Raw genomic sequence first — 22,871 nt, forward strand, 5'->3', positions numbered from 1 at the left:
TGCATCTGGGCAGCTGACTTTGTTGTTACCACCAGACACTGAAAGGTGTCAACCTTAGGGTGGCCCTTAAGTGCAAAGCACAAAAGTATAAAAGGTAACTCAAAAACAGAAAAGAGGACACAAACACAAAAATGGAAACACAAGCACAAAAGAGAAAATGGAAATGGTAGGCACTTGGGCTGCATTGTTCATATGTGGTTCAAATAATACGGGTTAATGGCTGGCTAAATCTTTTCCTCCACAGCTTAACTGCACTAAACTTCTTGTTAATTTGAATCAGACCTGAGTGATCAGGATACTTATGCGTTCACATTCTATATAAAAGGGGGCAGTGTGGATCACAGAGATCATGGTTGTCTGTCATAGTTCATGGCAAATAACAAGGGCGACATTTTTAAAAAATGCACTGCTGTATAAGGCTATAGCCTTGGCTATTGATTCAAATGAGTTTGCTGTAACCTAGTAGCCCAATGACCTAGACTAATTACTTTCTATCATGAATGAACCTTGTTTATTTTAAGCACACTAATTCACACACACTAATTCACACACACACACACACACACACACACACACACACACACACACACACACACACACACACACACACACACACACACACACACACACACACACACACACACACACACAAAAGAGCAAAAGAGGCAGCTTCCTTCCTGTTCCTTCCTGAAAGACCCAGTTATTCACAAGCAATAATAATCCATGATGCACTGTGTAGGGAAGGACTGATCCAATATCATCCATATCCTTGATTATTTTTCATGATTTTTAGTATGACCATAGCTAAGGTAATAGCTGATATGGTCATACATTGCCAATACTACCTGGAGGAGCTGCACACTACTGCTACTTCACTTTTGTGTGTGAGACTGCTTTTTTTATTATTATTTTTTTTTCTGTGGCACATTTTTTGTATACTGTTAAGACTTTAGAGAACACCAGTAAAGCTGCTGTGCTGATAACATTGAAAAACTCTGCAAAAAAAGATACATGCAATTTCATATTATTATAGGAAAAGGTTTTTTTTAATTTATTTTATTGGTCAAATTACTTTAACTCAGTAACTACTAGTTACTTAGTAGTTACTTGCTATCCCATAAAAGCCTTCATCATATTTTATTTTTTTTATTTTTCTTTTGGCTGTGTTTTGCACTTCAGGGCAACTGTAGATTTCTCCTAATAAACGTACAAAAATTAGTAAGAAGGTCTTGTCTCATGTTGTAACCATGTGATGTGGATAATCTAACGGCACTAACATATTTTTTTTTCCATTTATAGTTTTTGTTCACTGGATTTCTTCAAGATTATGGCTAACTATGACTAAAATTATCACCCAGCTTTCAAGAAAGTGTGTGTTTGTGTTTTCCTGAAATCAGCTTTAATGATGAAGAACACACACACACACACACACACACACACACACACACACACACACACACACACACACACACACACACACACACACTACTCATCATATAAGCCTTTAACAGCAGCAAAAATTTATTCATTAGCTGAACAACTATATTTTTTACCTAATGTCAGTAACCTTTAGCTCCATGAAATTTACAAGAAGTAAAACAGAAAAATTAATGTTGCATTCCTGTTCAAATGTAACCATAAAATTAATTGTCCTCCAGAAACTCTCATTTGTGTGCATGTGTGCTTGTGTTAATCAATATGAACTCGTTCTGAGATTGTTCCCAAAGGGCAAGGGATTAGTGAAGTTCAATTAGGAAAAAAATGAGCAGTGTAAGCTTCCCTCAGCAGAGTGTGTTTGTGTGTATGTGTGCAAGACTGACAGAAAATGTGGTATTCTACAAAGTGCTACCTAAAGAGATCCATGAAATGTTGGAATATGTCAGTTAAATGAGTAAAAATTATAAATGACTTATCTTTTGAATGAGATTTGTCATTGCTGGATGTCAGACCTTATGATGGTAGCTGTTGTGAAGTGAAGTATCATTTTTTAATATCTGGATTTTTTTAAACCTTTTTAGAAGTTGTAGAAACACCTCCTCTGCTCACTGGAATTGATTAAAAAGTTGAATATGAAGAATGTGTCAACCACTTCTGTTTTGTGTAAATCTGGTTGGATTGTCAAGAGCACTATTACATTCGAAACATCAACGATAAATACAAATCCTCAAACATTTCTGCATATCTGCTCTTTGACTCCATAAATATGGAAGCAGCAAAGGAGACTGAAAAACAACTAATGATGCTGATAAAAGTGATTTCACTGCTGAGATCAGACCAATAGATTACAGGGCTGCTATTGAACCAAGAGGAAATGATATATATATATATATATATATATATATATATATATATATATATATATATATATATATATATATATATATATATATATATATATATATATATATATATATATATGCCTGGGGCAACAGACCTATTATTTCCCTGGATATGTCATACATTCATGTAGCGAGGTTTAACTGTTTTTTAGCCATATCTTATCCCAGCCTCCCCTCATGGAGCTTGGTCTGTAATATCTGTGTTCTTCATAAAGTGTGACTCTCCACCTTCCAGTTGTCCCATTCTCCTCAGCATTATCAGCATTTTCGCCTTAGACCATTTCTTAAATCATCTCTTCATGAATTACCCAGTTTTCACTGGTTGATCAACTTATTCATCTCATGACACCATTGGCCAACAGCTCCATCAAGAGTATCTGGAATCCAGGGGGATGGGAGAGACTTTGCTCTACCCAGGGCAGAGACCCTTCGGTTACATTGAGTTCAAGAGCCAGGGATACTCCAGCAGTGACTCCCACGCTATCTCTGTAAAGTAAATATTTGTCTTGCATTCATTAACTTGTCTCATCTGTTTGAAATGTTTTGAACCTTACATGTCATTTAAAAGCAGACACTAAGAATTACAGTAGCCAAAAAATAAAAAATCATATTGGCTTTGGAACTGTCTATAAAATTGTAGTGTAAAACATCTCTGTCAGTATCAGTCTGGATTTTCACAGTTGATGCATCATCAAACAAAACAATCCTCCTCCTCCTAAACAAAAAAATGTGGAAAATGCATTTTTTACATAGGCCTACAAGATAAAATGAAGGTCAGCTGTATTGGTGTCTAGCAACATGCCTCTGATGCTGATTCAGGTCTGGGGGTCTGTGGATGCTTCTAGCTGCTTTGTACTTTCCACATTGTCTCCAAACACATTTGTTTGGTGATATATATTTTTTATCAACTTGTTTACTCTTTATCAAATTTTAAGGATCAGAAATCATGCTTTTTTTTATTATGTTCTGTGTTTGGTTGTATTTTGAATTCCTAAAACTGTAAATAAAATTTTTAAAAAAGCAAAAATTCTAGGTAAGAAGATATGGAATGAGTAAATAAATAAATTCAGAAACATCATGAGGTCGTATGTCATGAAAATGCTCACATTAGCTTCTGATTTAAATTGTTTGAACTTTAATATCAGATTTCTGTCATTTGATATTATGTTTATGACTTTTGAGCCTGCTATTCTCCACAATTTAAATGACATATCGCTTTTCTGTTACTTTAGCCAAGAGTGAGACATAGAGAGGGGGGGCTGTATGAATGTAATGGGAGATTTAGGCACTAGGACCCAGCAGGTGCAGCTCTCTGTCATTTCACTGATCTGGGGCTCTCTGGTCCGCACAGCGCTGTTCCTCAGCGACAGCAGCAGCAGCTGAAGCGGCTCCGCGCGCCTCCCCATCCCGCTTCACCCAGCACGGGCGAGAGCTGGGGAGAAATACAACTTAGCTTTAACTGAATCTGTTCGTGGCTTTTAGGAAAAAGTCTGACACCACCGAGGGAACACGCGCATGTTTTCCTTCTTCTTTCCCTGGTGTCTGTAAATGTGTGGGATACTTTAGACATGGCTTCATCCGTGAGTGGCACAGAGGAGGTCCGGGTCTCGACGCTGACTCCGCTGAAGTTAGTGGGACTTGTGTGCGTGTTTCTCGCTCTGTGTCTGGATATCGGTGCCCTGCTGAGCCCGGCGTGGGTCACGGCGGATGACCAGTACTACCTGTCCATGTGGGAGTCCTGCTGGAAGCCCGTCAGCTCCGAGGTCTGGTCCTGCAGCAGCACGCTGGCCACCGGTGAGACACACGCTAATGTGCCCGTAAACACGCTCCCACCCGGGATGATGGAGTGATGCGCCACCATGTTGTTTAGGAAGTTTAAATCCAGTTGGGTGTTGTAGTTTAGGGATGTTTCATGGCAGATTTTGGGGTGCCGACAGACCCCTACATTCATATTCAAATAGGGGATAACAAAGAGTCCCTACAGGCAGAGCTCTGCTGAGCCAATGTGTTCAGTGGGTGACAATTATAAAACATCACCCAGGAGAGTGCTAAATGTTAATTACTTTATAATTAGCTGTTGCCTGGTTAATTTCAACTGCTGAACTTCTCCATATGTAATAAGATAGTGAACAATGTGTAGCAAACACTGTTTTCAAAGTGGGAGATGATAAACTCTACTGATAAAAAGTTTGTCCTTGAGCTCAAAGGTGATGAATGAGACACCTTTTTTCTGTTTTTCTGGCTTACTTTGTTTTGCGAAACATTTGCCCAGTACACCACTGAATGATGTGGGAATTCTGCCTCGCCAGGAGCGGTCCAGCTGGGGTTTCATTTGGCCTTTTGTTGCTCACAAAATGAGCCTTTGTGTGGGTTTCTTCACCGGCCAAGGAGCAAGGGCAACTCAGAGCAGAGAGCTCCCCAGAGATCCAGATGCCTGTAGATTAGTAACCAGGGAGACAAGTGAAGCACTCCAGAAATGCAGGATTTTTTTTTTTTTTTTTAAGGAGGGAAACTTCCTGATGGAGTCCCCATGAAGGTTTTTTTTCTGTCTGGAAGTATTTCATTTTTCCACAACAGCCGGCTATTCAGTGTCAGGAAAAATGGGAATCAGGATGTAGTGCCAAGTAGGTTTATACATCCATGGAATTTGTCCTGTTTTTTACGGCGCATCACAGACAATAGACAATGAAAGTAAGAAGCAGCTGTCCTACAGCAGATTGACTTAAAAATGAAAATATACTAAACAGCATAAATACGAAGTTATAAAATATGTACAATGAATCTATTTAATGAAAGTTAGTTGAGAATAAGTCACTTTTACTCTATAAACAACACAATAATAACTACATGAGGACAGCTTTTGTGCATGCCTTGCTGCTATAAAGGCTAATGTTACTCTTGGATCCCTGAAAAATCTGAAGCTGGAGGTATTCTATTGAGAAACTTATATGTTTTTCGACCACAGTATGCATTACTGCTGTTAAGAAAGACTATATAATGTAGAATGAGTCCAGGACGAGGACATATGTGCCACTTAGGACTTGAGTGAGTTGATCACAGCAGGATTTTGATCAGCCCAAGTAGTTTATCTCTGCTGTGTGAATGTTGATTTTCTGTAAAACTTATCAGCACACTCCTGACTACACCTCTCTTCACTTTGTGTGTTTACTGCCACATATTCAGTCCAACTACTTCACTTTCTGCTGCCCCTGACCTCTCCCTGTGTGCTTCTTGGTGAATTGTGTTTTTGTTAGTCTGACAAACTGTTTTCTTTCTGTCTGCGGGATGAGTAACTGCAGGTCATGCTGGCCCCAGTCCTCCTCTGTCAGCGCAGACAAAGTGCACTTTGGTGCCATATAAAGACATGCAGTCTCCGTGTCAGCTCTCTGCCCTCAGCAGCAGCAGCAGCAGCAGCATACCACAGTAAATGCACACAGCAAACTGCCCATTTCCTCAGGCTTGTGCTTGGCTGGGCTTATTGATTCGAATCCCAGTAATCAGTTTCTACCCCTCCCCTCGTCAGCCCCCCAATATTTCCTCAGTGTCATGCTCTGGGCATTAAATAAATCCTGTTAGTTTGAAACACCAGCTGGCTGCTCAGATGTTTTCGGCTTTTTTTCTGCAAGGTCTGCATGTGTGTTGTTTGTTTGTCTGGAGCACCTTGAAGACAAAAGGAAGAAATATGGCTTTGTTACATGCTCATGAAGTGTAGAAAATACACAGATTGTAACGCTTCTTCTCTTTCCGTTTCCCGCCTTTCCACACGCATGCTTAAGCAGGGGGTCAAAGGTCAAGCATAGGAGATAAAGACCTGACACAGGACCAGGAATGTGGAACGGTCGTGCAAGAGAAGTGTGTGTGGATGCCGTGTTGGTGCGATATGACGAGGACAAGTGTGGAGCCAGTTTATGAGCATTTCAGTCAGGCATCTCAGTGGTGAAGGACATTGAAAATGAAATTCATGAACGGTTATATATTTGGGTGACCGTCTCAGTGCCTGTAGACCCTGCCATTTTGAACTAGGAACCTCTGCTCAACTTTGTGTTTCTTAAACTTCTCCATCCTGCTGCCCTGAGAGAGTGAGATGAGTGTGTGTGACAGCCAGAGAGACACTAGAGGCTCTTCTGTGACACAGATCTTCCACCATTGTCTCCAACAAAGGAACAGACTTGGGGGCCCAGAAGGATTTTTTCGATTAGCACCTCAGCACTCCCTGACATGCACATAATTAATGCTAAGATTGGATCTTGTCTACTGTATCTCCTTTTCCATCTGTCATCATGCAGGGCTTGGATTAATACTTTGGCTCTGCCTGTTTGTCAAAGCCTTTGAGCGCTCCTACTCTGGCTGTGTTTCTTGTGCAGGGAGCCGGTTCCAAATCTGAAATGCATCCTGCTGTTTCACCGGAGCACTGATAAGGCTTTTGCTTGGAGACTGCATGGGCTGAAACTGACCTAGAGAGGATATCTTACCCGCGATGAGCTCTGACAACTGCAGGTCAATTCGCTGTGGCCCCTTTCCGAGAGGCAGTGGGAGAAAAAGTGAAGGGGCCAGTCTTCAAGGAGGAGGAGGTGGGGGGTGCTTGGAGTTGTGCAAGCTGGAGGCTGGAGGGAGCTGGTGCTCTGCTTTTTGTGGGCTCTTTCCAACATCCTGTGGTGACAGGGCCCATTTTTAAACTCTCGATCCTGAACCATATTTGGTCAAAAGAAGTTGATGTTTGTTTATATTTGAGCTGCTTGGCCTCTGGTATAAAGTTCCCCTCCAACAGGAGTGGGAACTGTATTTTAAGCAGCTTATCCTCCGTCACTTTCTCTCTGCTGGAGAATGTTTTAATGATTTTCTGCCTCAATAGAGAGGAAATATTCTTGGCACTGCTTCATCTTTTTTATTTCCTGGACTCTATTATAGACAATACCATGTGCAATATTAAAAAAGACATCACATATTCTAACTTTAAGTCCCTCTGTTTGTGCTTTTCCTCCAAATATTGAATCACTTATTCAGAGCTCAATCCCCTTAATGCTTTGATGTTTTTTTTTCACCCTCTGCGCTTTAAATTATTTCCTCCCGTGTAATCAAATGCCTCATCATAATATCCTTTGCCTGTTTACATGAAGACCTCCTGTTTCCGTTAGCACACACTAAGGCCATGAAAGAGACCTTTAGACTCTAAACAATAACAGTTTGTCTCAACAGCCTTCAGTTATTGTCCCATGACAAATTAAAGTCTGTGAGCTGATTTTATAAAACAAATCATCTTTTTTTGTACAAAGAATGATGATGATGATGTGGTTTTTCTTCTAAACAAACATTCAATTTATAGTTAAATTCCACTTTACAGGACTAAGGAAGGAGGAGGGATACAACACTTGTTATTTTCAGTAAATCTGAGTGAATTGCTGAGAAGGCTGCTGAGCTGACATCAGTCAATACAGAGGGATACTCATTATCTGAGTCACCTCACAGAATGCTTCTCTGGGATCTGTTAATGAAGCGCTGAACTTCGCACATATGTAGTCAGGCTTGTGTGTGTGTTTTTTTTAGTTTTTCCTTGTAAGCCAGAAACTTCTGCTTGGTCTGAGGGTAACTCACAGCATGGTTCACATTCTTCTCTTGCCACTGGTCCCCAGTGACTCGCATCAAAACATTATGAGCCATCACCAGCCTCTCAGAATATTCATGAGGAATTGTTCAGCCCCTTAACCACAAATATTTTGTGTTTACACTGCGGTAATTTACCACATTGAGTGGGTGGAAATGCTTTTCTGCAGTTTGAGATTGAGCATGACCAATATGGCCTGTGACCTGTTCTGCTGCCTGCCTCTTTTACTTTTCCCCGTCCTTTTCATCTACCCACCTTCCTCCTCCTCCTGCTGTCAGCAGCTCAGACACGGCTCTCCAGAGTAACCTCGTTTTAGCTACCTATGTCACTCTCTATCTCAGTGTGATTTCATGCCTTTCCCACCTCACTCCCTCCTTCTGTCTGTGTGTGTGTGTGTGTGTGTGTGTGTTTACCCCAGACTGGCAGATTGCCACACTGGCCCTGCTGATAGGAGGAGGGGCCCTCACCCAGCTCTCCTTCCTCGTGGCCCTGATCTCCCTGTGCTTCAGCTCCAGGAGCCGCTGTTACAAGCCAGTGGCTGTCATGCTGTTCGCTGCAGGTGGGTAAAGAGAAAAACAAGTCAGAGTAGATGAAAGAGAAAACAAAAGCAGTACACTGCAAAAAACTGAAATCTTATCAAGTGTTTTTGTCTTTTTTAAGTAAAAATTGTCTTATTATATTTGATATGAGCCACTTTCAACTTATCAATCCAGAAAAAATGTCTTGTTTGAAGTTATCAGTACAAAAATGAGGTTTGAATCGCTTGTAACCAGTAAAAAAATCTGCCAATGGAACAAGAAAAAATTGCTTGAAAATTTCCTTGAGACTAGAACAATGTCTTAATACAAGTAACTTTTCTCTTGTTCCATTGGCAGATTTTTTTTTTTACTGGTTACGAGCAATTCAGACCTCATTTTTTTTCCTTAAATAACTTTAAACAAGATATTTTTCTGGATTGGTCATGTGAATTTGGCTCATATTGAGTCTAAAAAGGAATTTTTTACTGAAAATAAGACAAAAACACTTGATGAGATTTCAGTTTTTGCAGTGTAACTTTCAGGCTTCCTAACAGATCTGTGTTTATTTGTTTGAACAGATTCCAGTATCAATGTCAACCTGTCTTACTTTGTACTGAAACTAATATTCTCTCCTTTCCTGTTTACCTCTCCAGTGGTGCTCCAGGTGTGCAGCTTGGTCCTCTTCCCTATCAAGTTCATAGAGACTGTCAGCCTGAGGGTGTACCACGAGTTTAACTGGGGCTACGGCCTGGCCTGGGGATCCACCATCTTCTCTTTTGGAGGAGCCATCCTCTACTGCCTCAACCCCAAAAACTATGAAGACTACTACTAAATCATGTAAGAAGAAGGGACGCACTGAGACTCTGCAGTCTCTCAGTGATAGGAACTTCATATCTGTTACACAGTGCACAACCACAGAAGCATAATAAAAGAAATAAAGAAACCTTACCGTTACTTTCAGGACTGGAACCATTCGACACTGTGAATTTATTTACTCAGACAATCTTTACTTATCTGGACTGAAACCTCTGATCCTTTTTTTTGGCAACAAACTGTTTTGAAGTGACTCCAAAGCAGGCTGTGTCATACAGAGAGAGATCACGTCTCAGATATGCCTGCGTCCCCTTTAAGTGAACCTCCAGTAGGTTTTAGTGTGCGCAGAAAATCTGAAGAGAACAGATGGATTCACTGACCCCATACCAGGACAAAATGATGGACTAAGTTACCAATTGGAGCAAGGAGCAAAATGAACAATGTAAAGCTGGACCAATCAGGACAGTGACGAATCCAAGGAGGAAAAAAAGTCTCCATTGAAATGATATCCTGACAATGACAAAGCGAGGAAATGTGACAGGCTGCTTTTCCACACAGATGCATTACATCTGGAACTTGGCCTTGCCCTCTTCCTGCAGTAGAGAGGAATACATTGTTAAATAAGTCATGAGGATCCAAAGGACTGTCTCCATTTTTCTATTTTAGACTACTGAAAGGGTTAGGGATTGTGATAATAAACAGAAACTACCTAAGACTGTAAAACATTCCACAGCTACTCTCTAAATAATAACATAGAGGTGAGAGAAACATGGGTTGGTATTAAATAGCACATTGTATGTCACATGCAAACAGCGGCTGCATCTGTAAACATGCAGTATACCCCAAGTTATAGCTACACTTAAATATAATGTTGTATTATCTGTTCGTGCAACATAATGTCATATTCATTTCAAAACCAGTGAGGGGGAAATGGCAAATGACCATGTCTGTTGTTGAGTGTGCACCCATGCCTGCATGATCATACCACCCAGCATGTGCTCACACACCACCCCATGTGATGCCTCCTTATCTCCTCCATCTGTAGGAAACAGGAAAGCTCTCAGTAGAAAAAGAATACAGAAGTAGATTTTTCTGTTTCAGTTAGGGAGACGCTGTAGCAGAATGTTGTTGTAGCCACTGAAAAATTCAGTGAAATAGGTTTTGAATCAAATCTAAGTTTCCTATCGAAGCACTTCAAGAGGTGTGCTGTGCATGAGTAATGTTATTGAGACTGGATGGACCACTCATGAAGAGGAAACAGGGGTTTGAACCCTGAAAGAAGAATTGGAGTAAAGAAAGATGGGACTTGTGGTTGCAGGAGAGCAGCCGTGGTGAAAACTCCTCTGAAATATCTTTTGGGATGGCCAGGAACTCCCAGAGTCTACTTCATCCCTCCTGATGAATTAGACAAAGTGAATGCGTGCATGCTACTTCCATTTGCTGCTGAGTTTATCATGATGACCCCACTGGTTTGATAACTAATATAATAAATATGTACTGAATGAACATTCACAATGGGTGTTGTTTTTGAAAAGGGGAAAAGGAGCATCAGCTTTAAAAAACTGCAAATATGTCATCTGTGCATGATCAAGTCACATAGAATCAGCTCCTTTATTAAGTACAGCAAGTTGAGGCATTTGCACAGGAAATCAACATCTTCTGAACACACAATACAGGGTGGCTTCATATGCATAAAAGTACCAGGAATATACTCATATGCAAGTGTCTTTAGTGTTCTTCTTTCAGTGAAATGAGCTCTCATACAGAGCCGATACAGTGTACAGTCTACATTTCGCATTAGTCAGAACGTATATAGAATTCAGCTCATTGTTCCCCTGTCAAAGAGGATGTCACCGGTCCTGCACTTACGTGGAAGTGCCTCCATTTTGAGTTCAGGAATGGGCGCAGTCGTGTAAACAAGGCAGTCACTCATTCTGCATGGAATGTTCTTTAGGTGAGCTATAGCTCCTCTTGATCTTCATCCTCATTCGCTTAGTCCCGAACACTACCAGAGTCGCACAGTGTCACTCCAGGTCTGATACGCTTTGCTTGAAGTCGAGTCCCAGAATAAGGAATCATCATCTGCCAAAGAAGGGGCAAAGTGCACAGGAGTAGCAGACGGAAGCAGGGCAGGTGGGCAGAGCGGGATAGTGGCTCTTCCTCAGCAGGTAAGACGGTCTTATATACTGACTGACAGGGGAAGACCTCTGGACAGACTCTTAAGGGGTGGAGCTTATACTCTCCAAGGACTGGCAGGGGAGGGGCGAGGATGGGCGATACAGTGCAGCGCTAAGCTCAGGTGTAGCGCGGCATCTCACACTGTTCACAGCGGTTGAGCGCAGGGTGGTTGAGGAAGGTGCAGCTTTCACAGTTCCACTGGGCGCCCTCAAAGTCTTCATCTCTCTGAGGTCCTGGCACTGACATTGGAGGCTGCTCTGCTTCTGGCAAAAAAACAAAGGGGGAAAAGGGTGAAAAACCCCCAACAAGAACCTGTTTCTCTATGTGAAAACCAAGTTTAAAATATTTTTGGATTTGTCATTATAGTTTAGTTTTAGTTAGTTTTGACATTTTATTTTCCATTACAGTTTAGTTTTAATTAGTTTTAGAGCAGGCATTCCAGTTTTTATTTAATTTTGATTTTTGCAACAAGGCTTAGTTTTAGTTTAGTTTTAGTTTTTTCATACCTTATTAATTAGGTGCAGGATTCAAAAAGGTCAGAGTAAATATTTTGCAATACTGTTTATTTTCAAGTCCATCATAGTGCTCACTGCTCAGTCAATGCTGATACTGAACTGTTGGCTGTTGCCTTAAACACAAGAAAATAATATAAACTTAAATAAACAAATATAAATATAAATTATGTAAAACAATAAAATATGAGCTTTAATAATTAGAAACTTGGACTCTGTAACAATAAAGTCAGACTCTCATGAAATTACACTATTACAGATGCTCTGATTCATTGCTCCACTACGTTTTGTCGCAGCACAGAGCACAGCCAGTCAGTGCAGTAAACAAGCACGTCCCAGTGCGTCACTATGATGGTGCTGTACGGCGCTGACAACTGCCGAAAACTGTCTTAAAATTGGTTGGGAAAATGTGTCGGATTAATTTAAATCCTAAAGGTTATTAATATTATCAGAAACTATGACTAAGGACAATTTTTTTTAATAATTTTGGTTAGTTTGAGTTAGTTTTATGAACACAAGATACATTTTTAGTTTACTTATCGTTTTTGTTTTCTTTTCTAGTTTTTATTAGTTTGAGTTAACTGCAATGTATTTTAAATTTCAGTTTTTGTTTTAAGTTTCGTTTTAGTTAACTATTACAACCTTGGTGACAACATGGTAAAACAACTACATTTGTGTCATAAGTTTAGAGCTAGAAATCAAACACGGCTTTCAAGGCGGCTAAAATGTATCAGGAATGCAATGAACCTTCAAACATTCAGAGCGAATGACAACAGACACAAGCATTCACCATGACAGCAGATATGTGCATACCAACAGACCAATGCCATTTAAACTGAAGTCGTATTCAAAATTCTAAAAAACACGTTGGAGCTGAGAGCCAAATATGACAAGCGCTGTGTGCAATGACCTGAATGGCTCTGCACTCCAACTTGCAAGCAAAAATGTTTTTTGGCAACAGTATAAACATCTTATTCTATTTCTCCCACTTCTTCACACAACCTATGGATACATTTTATTACTGACTATTGTTTTCTGAAAATTAAAACAGAAGGTTACTGTAACTTGCTATATGTTGCTCTGCTCATAGTGGATTAGGAGTCGAACTTAGTCTTGCCTGTGAGATGGGCCTGGGTCTTATTGTCCCTTAATGTTAGGTCTTCATTTATATAACAGAGTACCATCTAGATCTGCTCTTTTTGTAACGTGTCTTAAAATCACACTTGTTGTGAAATGGTGCTGTATAAATAAAGACTGACTGATTGATTGACTGAAATTGAGCACAACAGTTCTCACCTTTCTTTCCAGGTTTGGGGGGCACGATGGGACCAGGCTGAATGTTGTCATAAAAGTTGCTCATTGCTTTTGGGTCAAACTTCCCTGCAGAGGAAAAGCAGAAACCAGATACAGATGTTTGCTTACAAGTGCCCATTCCAGTCAGAGGTCCAGTGAGTTCACAGGCTCCATTTCTCCTTCAGCGTCTTCACTGAATTTAGTGTTTACAGACAGACACAACACACCAGACTCTAGCAAAAGAGGTTGTCCAGAGTCAACAGTAAAACTATACAGCAGGTTTACAATTTTATTGCAAGGTGATTAAAGTCCAAATGATTTTTACCAGACCACACAATAAAAAAACAAAGTGGGGGGGGGGTTATCATTCAAACTGACTGAAAACTGACAGAGCTGATACCCGGAGTTCATCATCCTCGTAGCTTTGCTGTTATCTCACTTCAGCTGAACAACAGCGAGTGTGACCACAACTGCTCAGTAAATTTGCTAAATCATGCACCATACAAGGCAATCAAGCAATGTCTCATGCAGGGGTGTAGCTACAATTAGGCAAACACAGGCAGTTGCCTGGGGCACCAAGATTCCCAGGGGCCCCCAAAGCATCTCTTAAAAACTGATTTATGAAGTTCTCTTCAATTGAAAGCATTTCTTTTTTCTAAATCTTACTTCACATGCTTCAAAATACATCAAAAGGCTTAATATTTAATGATAGTTTTGGGTACCCCCCCTCCCTTCTTATTCAATGGGCTATTCCATCTTATAACACATCTAAAAAATTGATTCAGGAAGAAAGTGGTAAAAAACACTTTTCCCCCCATTTTTTTTTATTATTTTCAACCATGTCGGAAATAAAAACAATGTTGCTCTGAGATCTGAGATAAACATATAAGACTTTTAGGATTTTAAGGACTTTATCTAGCCCAGGAAATAGGATAATTTTCTCAAAATCAAACTTTTTGAGTTGGTGATAAACATTATTGTACGAAATCTCTTTTTTGGATACATAACTCACTGGACAGGGGGTTGAATAAAAATACATTAACTTTAAAATAATAGTACCAAAAAGTATGGTAACTGTTAATATCACCTCTTTCAGTAGATTTTTTTCCAGTTTTATGTTGTGCATGATATTTATTAATTTTTTCTCAACTAATTTTTTTAAAAAATATTTACCTATTGTAATGTTTTTCACTTCATGCTTTCTTGTTTTTTACTGTTACTTTGTAAATTCCCCACCGTGGGACAAATAAGCTGTCAAATGACCATAAAAGATTTCAAATCCTGGACAAAGTGGACTAAATTATGTATTCACTTTTTTCAAAATCAAACCAAAGTAAGGAACTTGAGGAAATACATTTAGTTGCGTTAAGTTACCATGTACAAGATTAGCACTGTCTCATGCCTTGATTCTCGGAAAGAGACAGTGGACCCAGGGAAGGCCAGTCTAGCTCTGAGGAAGATGAGTTAAAAGGACATGGATGGCCCCATTGACTGGGTTTGCCTTGGGCCCCCAAACGACTACATACGCCCCTGGTCTTATGTTTCTTACATGTCTTCATGCTTTTGTTTCCCTCAAAGAACAATTTCTAAATTCAATTCATGATACTGATGTAAACAGGGACATTGATTTCTGCTACACAAATGCAGATGGACCACTTGGTGTCCTGCGATGAATCTGGTGCAACATGAAATCCTCTTTAAGTGATTTGAAAAACCCAGTGAGCTGCTCTGTGATGCACAACAGCTCTGCTCTAGAAGACATTCAGAGTTATCTCCACAAACATGTAGAGCTTTCTACAATCACGTGGAGCGGTCAGCCAGTGAAAAGGAAGTCAAGTAAAGATTTCAGAAATATTCTTTAGACACAAAAGTTTTGTTTTCACTATGCCTCCCTACAGACACAGGCTATAGAAAATTGGAGACTGCATGGGCGGAAACTGACCGAAGAGTTAAAGAGCACCCATCAGTCACGTGAGCTGACTGTTGTGTTAGAAAAAATGTGTCCCCGTGTCAAAATGTGTGCTGATGGCAAAGTTAGCGTTTCAGACCAAAGCTGTTTTTCAAACCAAGCTGTAAATAGGCTTTCTAATGCTGTAAACATTTTTGGCTTGGCGTGTACGTGGTCCCCGACTTTCTGCAGCCAGCCTCAAACAGATTCTCGATGAATCTCAACTTTCAACACTTCCCCATAAGCATCATTTTTCTAAATCAGTTGTTACCCCATGGGACTCACACTGACAGACAGACATCATCCTCATGCTTGTATTGATAGGAAGCGGTAGGTTTTAGAAGACAGCAAAGCTAGAAAAGTTACCCCAGAATTTGCCAGAAAGACCATGAAAATATATGGTCAAACTCAACAGCATGCAGTCAAACACAGCTTCAAATAAAATAATAAACCATGACAGCTAGTTTTGACAGTGTGGTTGGGGAATTTTGAGGCAATGCTGCTATCAATTGCATAATCATCAAGATTCCTGTTGCAGCTAAACATCGTGCCAAACCCAATAAGGGTCAACCCTGGATTGGGCCAGGTCTTGTTGCAGACCAGGTTATTTTCGAGCACTGCATCATCATTCCATGTTACAAAACCCCATCTATCACTCTGGACTCCACTCTGTCTGGGCCTGGCTCTTTCAAGACCAGTGCTCTCAGATATATAGCCATAGACAGAAACTTCAAAGGATCATTCAAAGCCATGTTTGTGTATGTGTGTGTGTTTACCTCGCGATTGCAGAAGATCTGTCTCCTTAAGGGTACAGTCGATATCAATCTGAAGCTGTCTGTTTAGGCTCCGCAATCGGGTCATCTCTTCAGGCTGCAGCCCGTGAAAACAGAACAACACACTCAGACCAGATTCTTTCAAGTTTCCTCTTGCAAATAAGAAATTAAATTAAGCATTATATTGTAAGATAACCAGTTTTTACATGTAACTGGTATCTGGTGTGAGAAAAAAGCTTCTTTAACAGCACACATGCCTGCATCTGAAGTCTTATTGAAATCAATATTAATTACTGTGTAGATGCTAAAGTTTTTGGATTACAATAAAGAATTGAAAGAATTTAGTGTTCATTTCTTACTCTAGGTATAAAACTAGTGGAGTTGACTCTTCTAAAGCGTCTTTGAAGGGCGTCATATTCCATATTGTTGACTTCTGACTTCAGCTGCTCTAGTTTCTGCTTCTCCAGCAGGAGCTCCTTCAGCAGACGCTCCATTCTGGCCCGCTGGTGGAGCAGGAGCGCTGGAGAGGAACAAGGAAAAAAAAGAACGTATCTTAATCATGAAACAATAAGCTTACCCTTACAAATGTATATGCCTAACACTGGTATCAAGATAAATGTGTCAAAGAATGCACAACACAAGCAGACATGGTGACAAATCATGATATTTAAGACCAAAGTGCAGTGTGTCTGCTTTCTAATACTTATCTCCAATATCATAGTGAAAAGCACAGGACAACAGAATAATTTCAAGAGGACAATTAAATACAAAAAAAAAGAAAAAAAAAAGTTGAAAGGTCTTGATTTAATACTAATACAAAGTATGCCAACAGGATATCAACTAAAATCACAAGACAGATCACTACATATAGATGGAGGAAGAAGAGGCTGTATCAAATCCAGCTACCATTAGACATCTGATATATTTGCAAATTTCGGTGTGGAAACATTCGAACATGAGAATCTACAACTACAGTTGCGAATATACAAAAACAATTAAATCTACAGGGAGGAGTGTGAAAGGTAACAAATAAGCTCCGTTGGAGGCATAGCCAGGAGATATGGACTCCAGGGTTTCCTCCATGACTCCTCTGTTGATTTTTAAAGAATTAAGGGAAAGATAGACAAACTGCAACTTCTGTCCCAAAGGTGATTCCTGTAAGAGCACCAGGAGGATTAACGATCAGGTAGGGCGGAATATGTAGGGCTGAACAATTTATCGTTTTCAGATCGAAATCGCAATTTCAGACAATGCAATTTTGAGATCGCCAAAGCAGCAATTTTTTGCAGCGCTCCTGACTGACACAGGATCTGTTGTGTCAAGAATTATACACATTCTGTTTTACAAATTTGTAGACAATCTATATGTTAAAAGTGCTGGTAAGCAGGTCAACAACACAAAGCCTCTGTTTAGGGGTAGAAGTTGATGAAAAGAGATTATTTATCATCACTATTGACGATTAAAAAATCGTGAATTGCAATATCTGCCAGAAAAATTAGATCTTTTCCTAAAATCGTTCAGCCCTACATGTGAATATCCCAAAGCTTGATTTGAAGAAAATCGTGAATCGAATTGAAATCACAATATCTGCCAGAAAAATCGCAATTCAATCTTTTCTTAAAATCGTTCAGCCCTAGGAATATGTGCCACTGGATCAGCATTACAGTCCCCCAAAACTGATCCGGATTAAGTTTAAAGTAAATATAAACCATACAGAGTGACAGGGGCACTTCTGCTCATGCTGGTTTTATATACAGATATTAACACTGCAATGCAGAGAAGAAAACGAAAGTTTACTCCCCAACTCATAGGATATTTATGATGTGACGTACATCAATACAGCATAAAAAGCATAGAGCTAGATGATAACACGCATCTGGAAACAATGATAAATGATCAAAGTAAGCACAGAATTGATTTTCTCCAGTAACTGTGATTCTGCTGTGTGCAATGCTGAGAGCTGAGAATTATAAACTACAAAGACCTGCTCTGTCTCTCATATGTCTGACCACAATATGATCCTTCCACAAATGTGTGTTTAGTCAAGACACTTTTGGTCGCATGCTCAAGAGCCCTTTACAGTATAATTCACATTTGAAGCACCTGGGAAAAAACGATCATAATTCTGAAGGCATTGCGGCTTTTAATTTGATGTGGCGATGCACTATGGTCATTTACATGTAGTGGAAACCCTGGACTCTATAACTTGTCTTATTCACTAACATATATATTTGCTACTCAAATAAGTATCAATTGATTATTGCATCAGAAGCAAAAATCACTGATCAACATTTGACCAGTAAAGAAAAATCAATTCATCAACTAATATTTATTTTTAGATAGAAAAAAATCATTACAATAGTTAGCTTATCAATAACATTAGCAGATCTGGACCTACTAGTGTTATTGGAAAAGTCAAATGTAATCTATTTTGTCAGTCAGCTTTTTCTCAGGCAGCAGAAAGTCACACACATTGCGAGTAATTAACAGAAAAAGGGACTCTCTACCTTGTGTGTAGGCATAGTCATCAGAGCCTGAGCTTGAGCGTCTCGGCATTTGGTGAAACTGACTTGCAGTACTCCCTGGTAGAGCAGAGATGGGCAGGATGGGTGGAGGTGCAGCACTCCGCTCTCCATGGTCTACTATGTTGAGAAGAGACTCAGCTTCGGCCACAGGAGGTGAGCTGGGTGGCCTCTGAGCCTGGCCTCCTGGGGACACTTTGATTTTGAAAGTGTAAGCTGATTGGCCCGGTTGAGGAGAGGAGGCAGGCCGAGGCCTTGCAGGGCCCTGATGAAGATACATCCCAGGGTGGAAGGATGCTGGGCCTTGAGGTCCAGTCATTGTAATGCCCCTTGAAGGAGAGCTTGGTGAGGGACTAGTGGCCATGTAGAGTGTTCCTTGGGGATGAGGGTTATGCACAGGTGAGTTACTGCGAGGTCTTGGACCCTCCAGGGTAATCTCTATCTGGTTCTTGAGAGAGCTTTTTGTGTGATAGGGCCTGTAAACTGTTGGCTGCTGCTGGGGTTGTTGCTGGTGGTGGTATGGCATGCTGGGGATGGTTGGAGAACTAATAGGGAGGAAGACATATTGCTGGTGCTGGGGTTGCGGCTGGGGCTGGACCTGATGCTGGGGGGAGCTGTAAGGGGAGCCATATGTGGGAGTACTGTACGGGGACTGCTGATGCTGATATACAGGCGTTCCTGAGGAAGACCAGTGCGTTGGCTGTGGGCTCTGGGAGGGTGAGGGTCTAATATACAGGGTAGTGTTGGAGTTGTTAGTATAGTGCCCTGGGGGGATCTGCAGAGCTTGTGGGACATTCGGTATATTTTGTGAGAGTGTGACTGTTATAGGGTTCATAGTATAACGTGGGACAGGTGCATATGTGGGGGACATGCCCTGCATTGTGGGTGGAGGGGTGGGAGTGCTAGCAGACCGACTCTGATCGTTCATAAAAAACGGGTTGTATCCAGGGGAGGGGGCCATGTTCGCGGGGGCTGACAATGGCTCAGGGTAGCTGGGCCGCTGGGGTTCAATATGACTATCACTGGTGCTGTGCACTAAGGAGCGCCCTACTCCTGGTGCTCCACCATTTGTCTTGTTTGCCTCTGAGCCTGGGTAGCCCAGACTTATGTGCAGCATGTGGTTTCGGCTCAGTCGCCCATCTTCTGGACTGTGATGGAATTCTCCATAAAGGTATCTATTGCTCTCCTGAGCCAGCAGGTGGCAGCAGAGATCCAGGTTATTGTTGTTCTGAGATGCAACAGAAGACAGTCTAAGTTATTCAGAAAATATCAGCTTTGCTCATATCGTTACATAAAGAAAAAGCTTGATGCTGGTAATTAGGTTAATAATTAAAACAACAACGTAAATAGATATCCTAAAATAAAAGGAAACTGTACTTAAACTTTTAAGAGAAAAAACTTCCTAATCTCGACCAGAAGTCTGTGATTATTAGTGTGCATGAGCGTGAATGTATATATTCGTGTGTGTGTGTGTGTGTGTGTGTGTGTGTGTGTGTGTACCTGTAGAAGGCACTGTGACACTACCCCTTCTGGGATCTCTGGGAAACGCTGCTTGAGGTCCTGCAGGATGTGATAGTCGAGCTGAGAACCTCCCTGCGCCATCCTGAGCCAACACAGAGAGTCAACGAGCCCCAAACTGCAAATGCTGTGACATTCGTTGTCGTCTCATCCCCTGAAGCCAGAGAAATAGCAGAATAAACTGAACTCAACATTCAAAATGCAATGAGAGAGCGACCGATAATCTGATTATCACTGTTTGCCTGCCAAAAAGCAGTCACACACCCACTGTCAGAGGCAATTACATCAAGTATCACTTAAATAGTCTTTGTGAGGCATGTCACCCAAGTCTTAAAAAAGGACCCAGCTCATCCGCCCAAAAGGTGTAACGACTGGATCAAGAAATGAAATGAACATACAGCAAACAGGCTAGCGTCACTTGTATTCATTCACATTAGGAGCCTGTCAGTCTGTTGTTTGTTTAGCAGAGCTGTTGCACCAAGCAACGACGACATACCATCGCTAGCTAGCAGGCTAGCTTTCAGCATCAGTTAGCCTCCGTTTCACTCACACAAACAACCACACCGGTGTGATGTGTGACTGCGGCACAAACCTACAAATACATCCCTGACGATATCGTAACTACTCGTTATTAAAGTAGTTTTAAACTCTTCGGAACAAGCCACTCGTTCAAACAAGATTAACTAAATTCGTGAAGTGCCTGCCAGCTATCCCTGCTAATGCTAACCGTAGCTCGGCTCAGCTGTCATACGCCTCCGTGTTGATAGATTAGCAAGCTAACCATGCTAAAGTCAGGTAGCCACTTATGACTTTATGTGCACTTACCAACAATTAAGGGTCTCCTTCATGTCCCGGACCATAGCTCAGTCTCGGGATGAGCTACGTTATTTCTGAAATGGTAGGGCTAGGTTTGTTAATCTGTTTGTTTTGGATAAATAGTTTCGCAATCCCGTGTCAGGCCCGTGCCGCTGAACTGCTCTCTATCGCGATAATGTCAGATTTCCCGGACCAGGAAGTTGTTCAAATCAGTTGACTACATAGTGCGCAAGTCTGCATGCCGTGCCCCCCAGTGTTCATGTGGCAACACTCCGCTCTGTATGAATTTAATGTGGCGCTCCTGAGTTCAGGTATCCATCTAAAATGCTTCGGTATCTAACAGACTGCGACTCATTTGGCAGGGTTCATCAACATCATTAATCCGAGGGCCATTTATTTCACCAGACACTGAGGAAATTAGAGTAATATTTTATCTTAAGTAATATATTATTGTTTGATAAGTTAATTTTCATTCCACATTTATGTTACTATTGAAAAACTATTTGTGTTAGTTCATGATCTTATATTACCTGTAGGGGAGAGTGGGTCTAGTTGTAACACATTTTGCTTCAGCACCTCCAACTCACTGAATTTTCGAGTCAGAGCTCTCAAACTTAAATGCAAAATACCTACATTTGTTTAGTACAAATGACACCACTTGAAACCTCTGCAAGAACATCACAGACCTCACGAGGTGATGTCAAATACATAGTGGTCCTTTGTTACAACCTACCCTACTACTTCGGTAGGTTGTAACCAGGGCTTGACATTAACACCGGCCAACTGGCCAAATGCTGGTGGATTTCGGCAGTGGCTGGTAACACCACCACCACTGTCCACTTTGGCGGGTTTAATTTTATCTCAAACATGGAGCAGAGAGACAAGCAAAAAGATGACTGATGATGAAAGCTCTGAGGAAATTTAATTTACCCCTCCTTCATTGTCATTCTCATGAAATAAGAAATAATTTTCTGATTACAATCGTTAATAAATATTTAAGCTGACAGTGTCTCTTGCCGAGTTTTTATCAGTTCAGTTAATCCCCTTCACCATTTTATTATAAGCAATAACAAACTACTATTACAATTACTATATCTTAATAAGACTGCACATTTTCATATGAAAGGAGCACAATGTTACACACAACTTTATCAGAGCTGAATACCTGATTAAGGACCTGTGGATTTTAACATTGATGTAGTCTTGTTTTGAGTGTGCATAGGGGTCATTTATATTTAAAGAGGTTGTAAATCTTTTTTAAGTAAACTTAAGCATGTTCTCATCGGCTTTAATCGTATTGAACATAATTATCCAACAACAAATTGTGGCCAGTGAAAATACTGAGTGGTTAGTAACTCAGGGATACCACTAGCCACAGTGGCTGGTGAGCAAAAAAGTTAATGTCAAGCCCTGGTTGTAACACATGCTGGGGTAAGTTGTAACAATAGGACCAAAACTCAGAACAATTCAGAACGTCTCTCTCTGCGACTGGACTGACCATAACTCATATGTGTGTGTGTGTGTGTGTGTGTCTGATCTGTCTGACTTTCTATTCTTTGTGACTTCACCAGATGTTTTTCTAAAAACATCTGGTGCAGGCACACCTCTGTCAGTCTTTCTTTCCACTGCATAGACATTATGTAATATTATTAAAATCAAGAAAATATTCTTAGTTGTACATAAGGGGATGGTTGTAAAACTTTAAAGAGGTTGTAGAGTCTTCCAATAAGACTAATATATTTGGTTTGAAGGTGTGGATGGGAAGAACTTGCTCTGACGCATGCTCTGGTGTACCAAAAAAAAAAAGAACAAAAAAAAAACAAAAAAACAGGCCATTAATGACAGCTTGAGTCCTGTGACCCTTTTTTTTTTACACTCAATTCTTCTTTGCATCGGTATTGAAGTTCATAAATCCAAATCAAAAGTTTTAATTCACCAAGAAGGAAACTCAAGTTGCCACGCCACCACACACGCTGGCATGATCAAAAACTCATTTGCCTCCTCCTTCACACACACCTGGCTCATCACCTGAGCTCACA

At 40.7% G+C, this 22,871-nt stretch overlaps 2 protein-coding genes across 3 annotated transcripts; one reads left to right on the forward strand and one right to left on the reverse strand.

Annotated features, from left to right (window-relative positions):
* Nucleotides 1-3,706: 3,706 nt before the first annotated feature.
* tmem47 (transmembrane protein 47) lies at nucleotides 3,707-10,778 on the forward strand. The gene is made up of 3 exons (XM_074668023.1): nucleotides 3,707-4,133; nucleotides 8,360-8,500; nucleotides 9,113-10,778. The coding sequence occupies exons 1-3, from the start codon at nucleotides 3,908-3,910 to the stop codon at nucleotides 9,289-9,291; spliced, it is 546 nt and encodes a 181-aa protein (XP_074524124.1). The 5' UTR covers nucleotides 3,707-3,907; the 3' UTR covers nucleotides 9,292-10,778.
* A 57-nt stretch (nucleotides 10,779-10,835) lies between these two features.
* tab3 (TGF-beta activated kinase 1 (MAP3K7) binding protein 3) lies at nucleotides 10,836-21,055 on the reverse strand. 2 transcript variants are annotated; one of them, XM_074668022.1, is made up of 7 exons: nucleotides 20,842-21,055; nucleotides 19,999-20,170; nucleotides 18,484-19,726; nucleotides 16,336-16,496; nucleotides 15,980-16,073; nucleotides 13,259-13,342; nucleotides 10,836-11,710 (listed from the first exon to the last, which is right to left on the reverse strand). In XM_074668022.1, the coding sequence occupies exons 2-7, from the start codon at nucleotides 20,098-20,100 to the stop codon at nucleotides 11,568-11,570; spliced, it is 1,827 nt and encodes a 608-aa protein (XP_074524123.1). In that variant the 5' UTR covers nucleotides 20,101-20,170; nucleotides 20,842-21,055; the 3' UTR covers nucleotides 10,836-11,567. The 2 variants fall into 2 exon arrangements, with proteins under 2 accessions (XP_074524123.1, XP_074524122.1); XM_074668021.1 differs by having other exon boundaries at nucleotides 10,837-11,713; nucleotides 20,842-21,051.
* Nucleotides 21,056-22,871: the final 1,816 nt, after the last annotated feature.

Source organism: Halichoeres trimaculatus, unplaced genomic scaffold (genome assembly GCF_033239565.1).
Source record: "Halichoeres trimaculatus isolate MK-OKI-2021-1 unplaced genomic scaffold, fHalTri1.1 fHalTri1_scaffold_4, whole genome shotgun sequence".
NCBI classification, from domain to species: Eukaryota; Metazoa; Chordata; class Actinopteri; order Labriformes; family Labridae; genus Halichoeres; species Halichoeres trimaculatus.

Excerpts from the sequence above, each read along its gene's own strand:
- tmem47 (XM_074668023.1), top strand. The coding sequence starts at position 3,908 with ATGGCTTCATCCGTGAGTGGCACAGAGGAGGTCCGGGTCTCGACGCTG. Across the intron at positions 4,134-8,359 it reads CAGCAGCACGCTGGCCACCG|ACTGGCAGATTGCCACACTG; the intron begins GTGAGACACACG and ends TGTTTACCCCAG. Across the intron at positions 8,501-9,112 it reads TGTCATGCTGTTCGCTGCAG|TGGTGCTCCAGGTGTGCAGC; the intron begins GTGGGTAAAGAG and ends TTACCTCTCCAG.
- tab3 (XM_074668021.1), bottom strand. The coding sequence starts at position 20,100 with ATGGCGCAGGGAGGTTCTCAGCTCGACTATCACATCCTGCAGGACCTC. Across the intron at positions 13,343-15,979 it reads AGATCTTCTGCAATCGCGAG|GGAAGTTTGACCCAAAAGCA; the intron begins GTAAACACACAC and ends TTTCCTCTGCAG. Across the intron at positions 11,714-13,258 it reads CCCCAAACCTGGAAAGAAAG|AAGCAGAGCAGCCTCCAATG; the intron begins GTGAGAACTGTT and ends TTTTTTTGCCAG.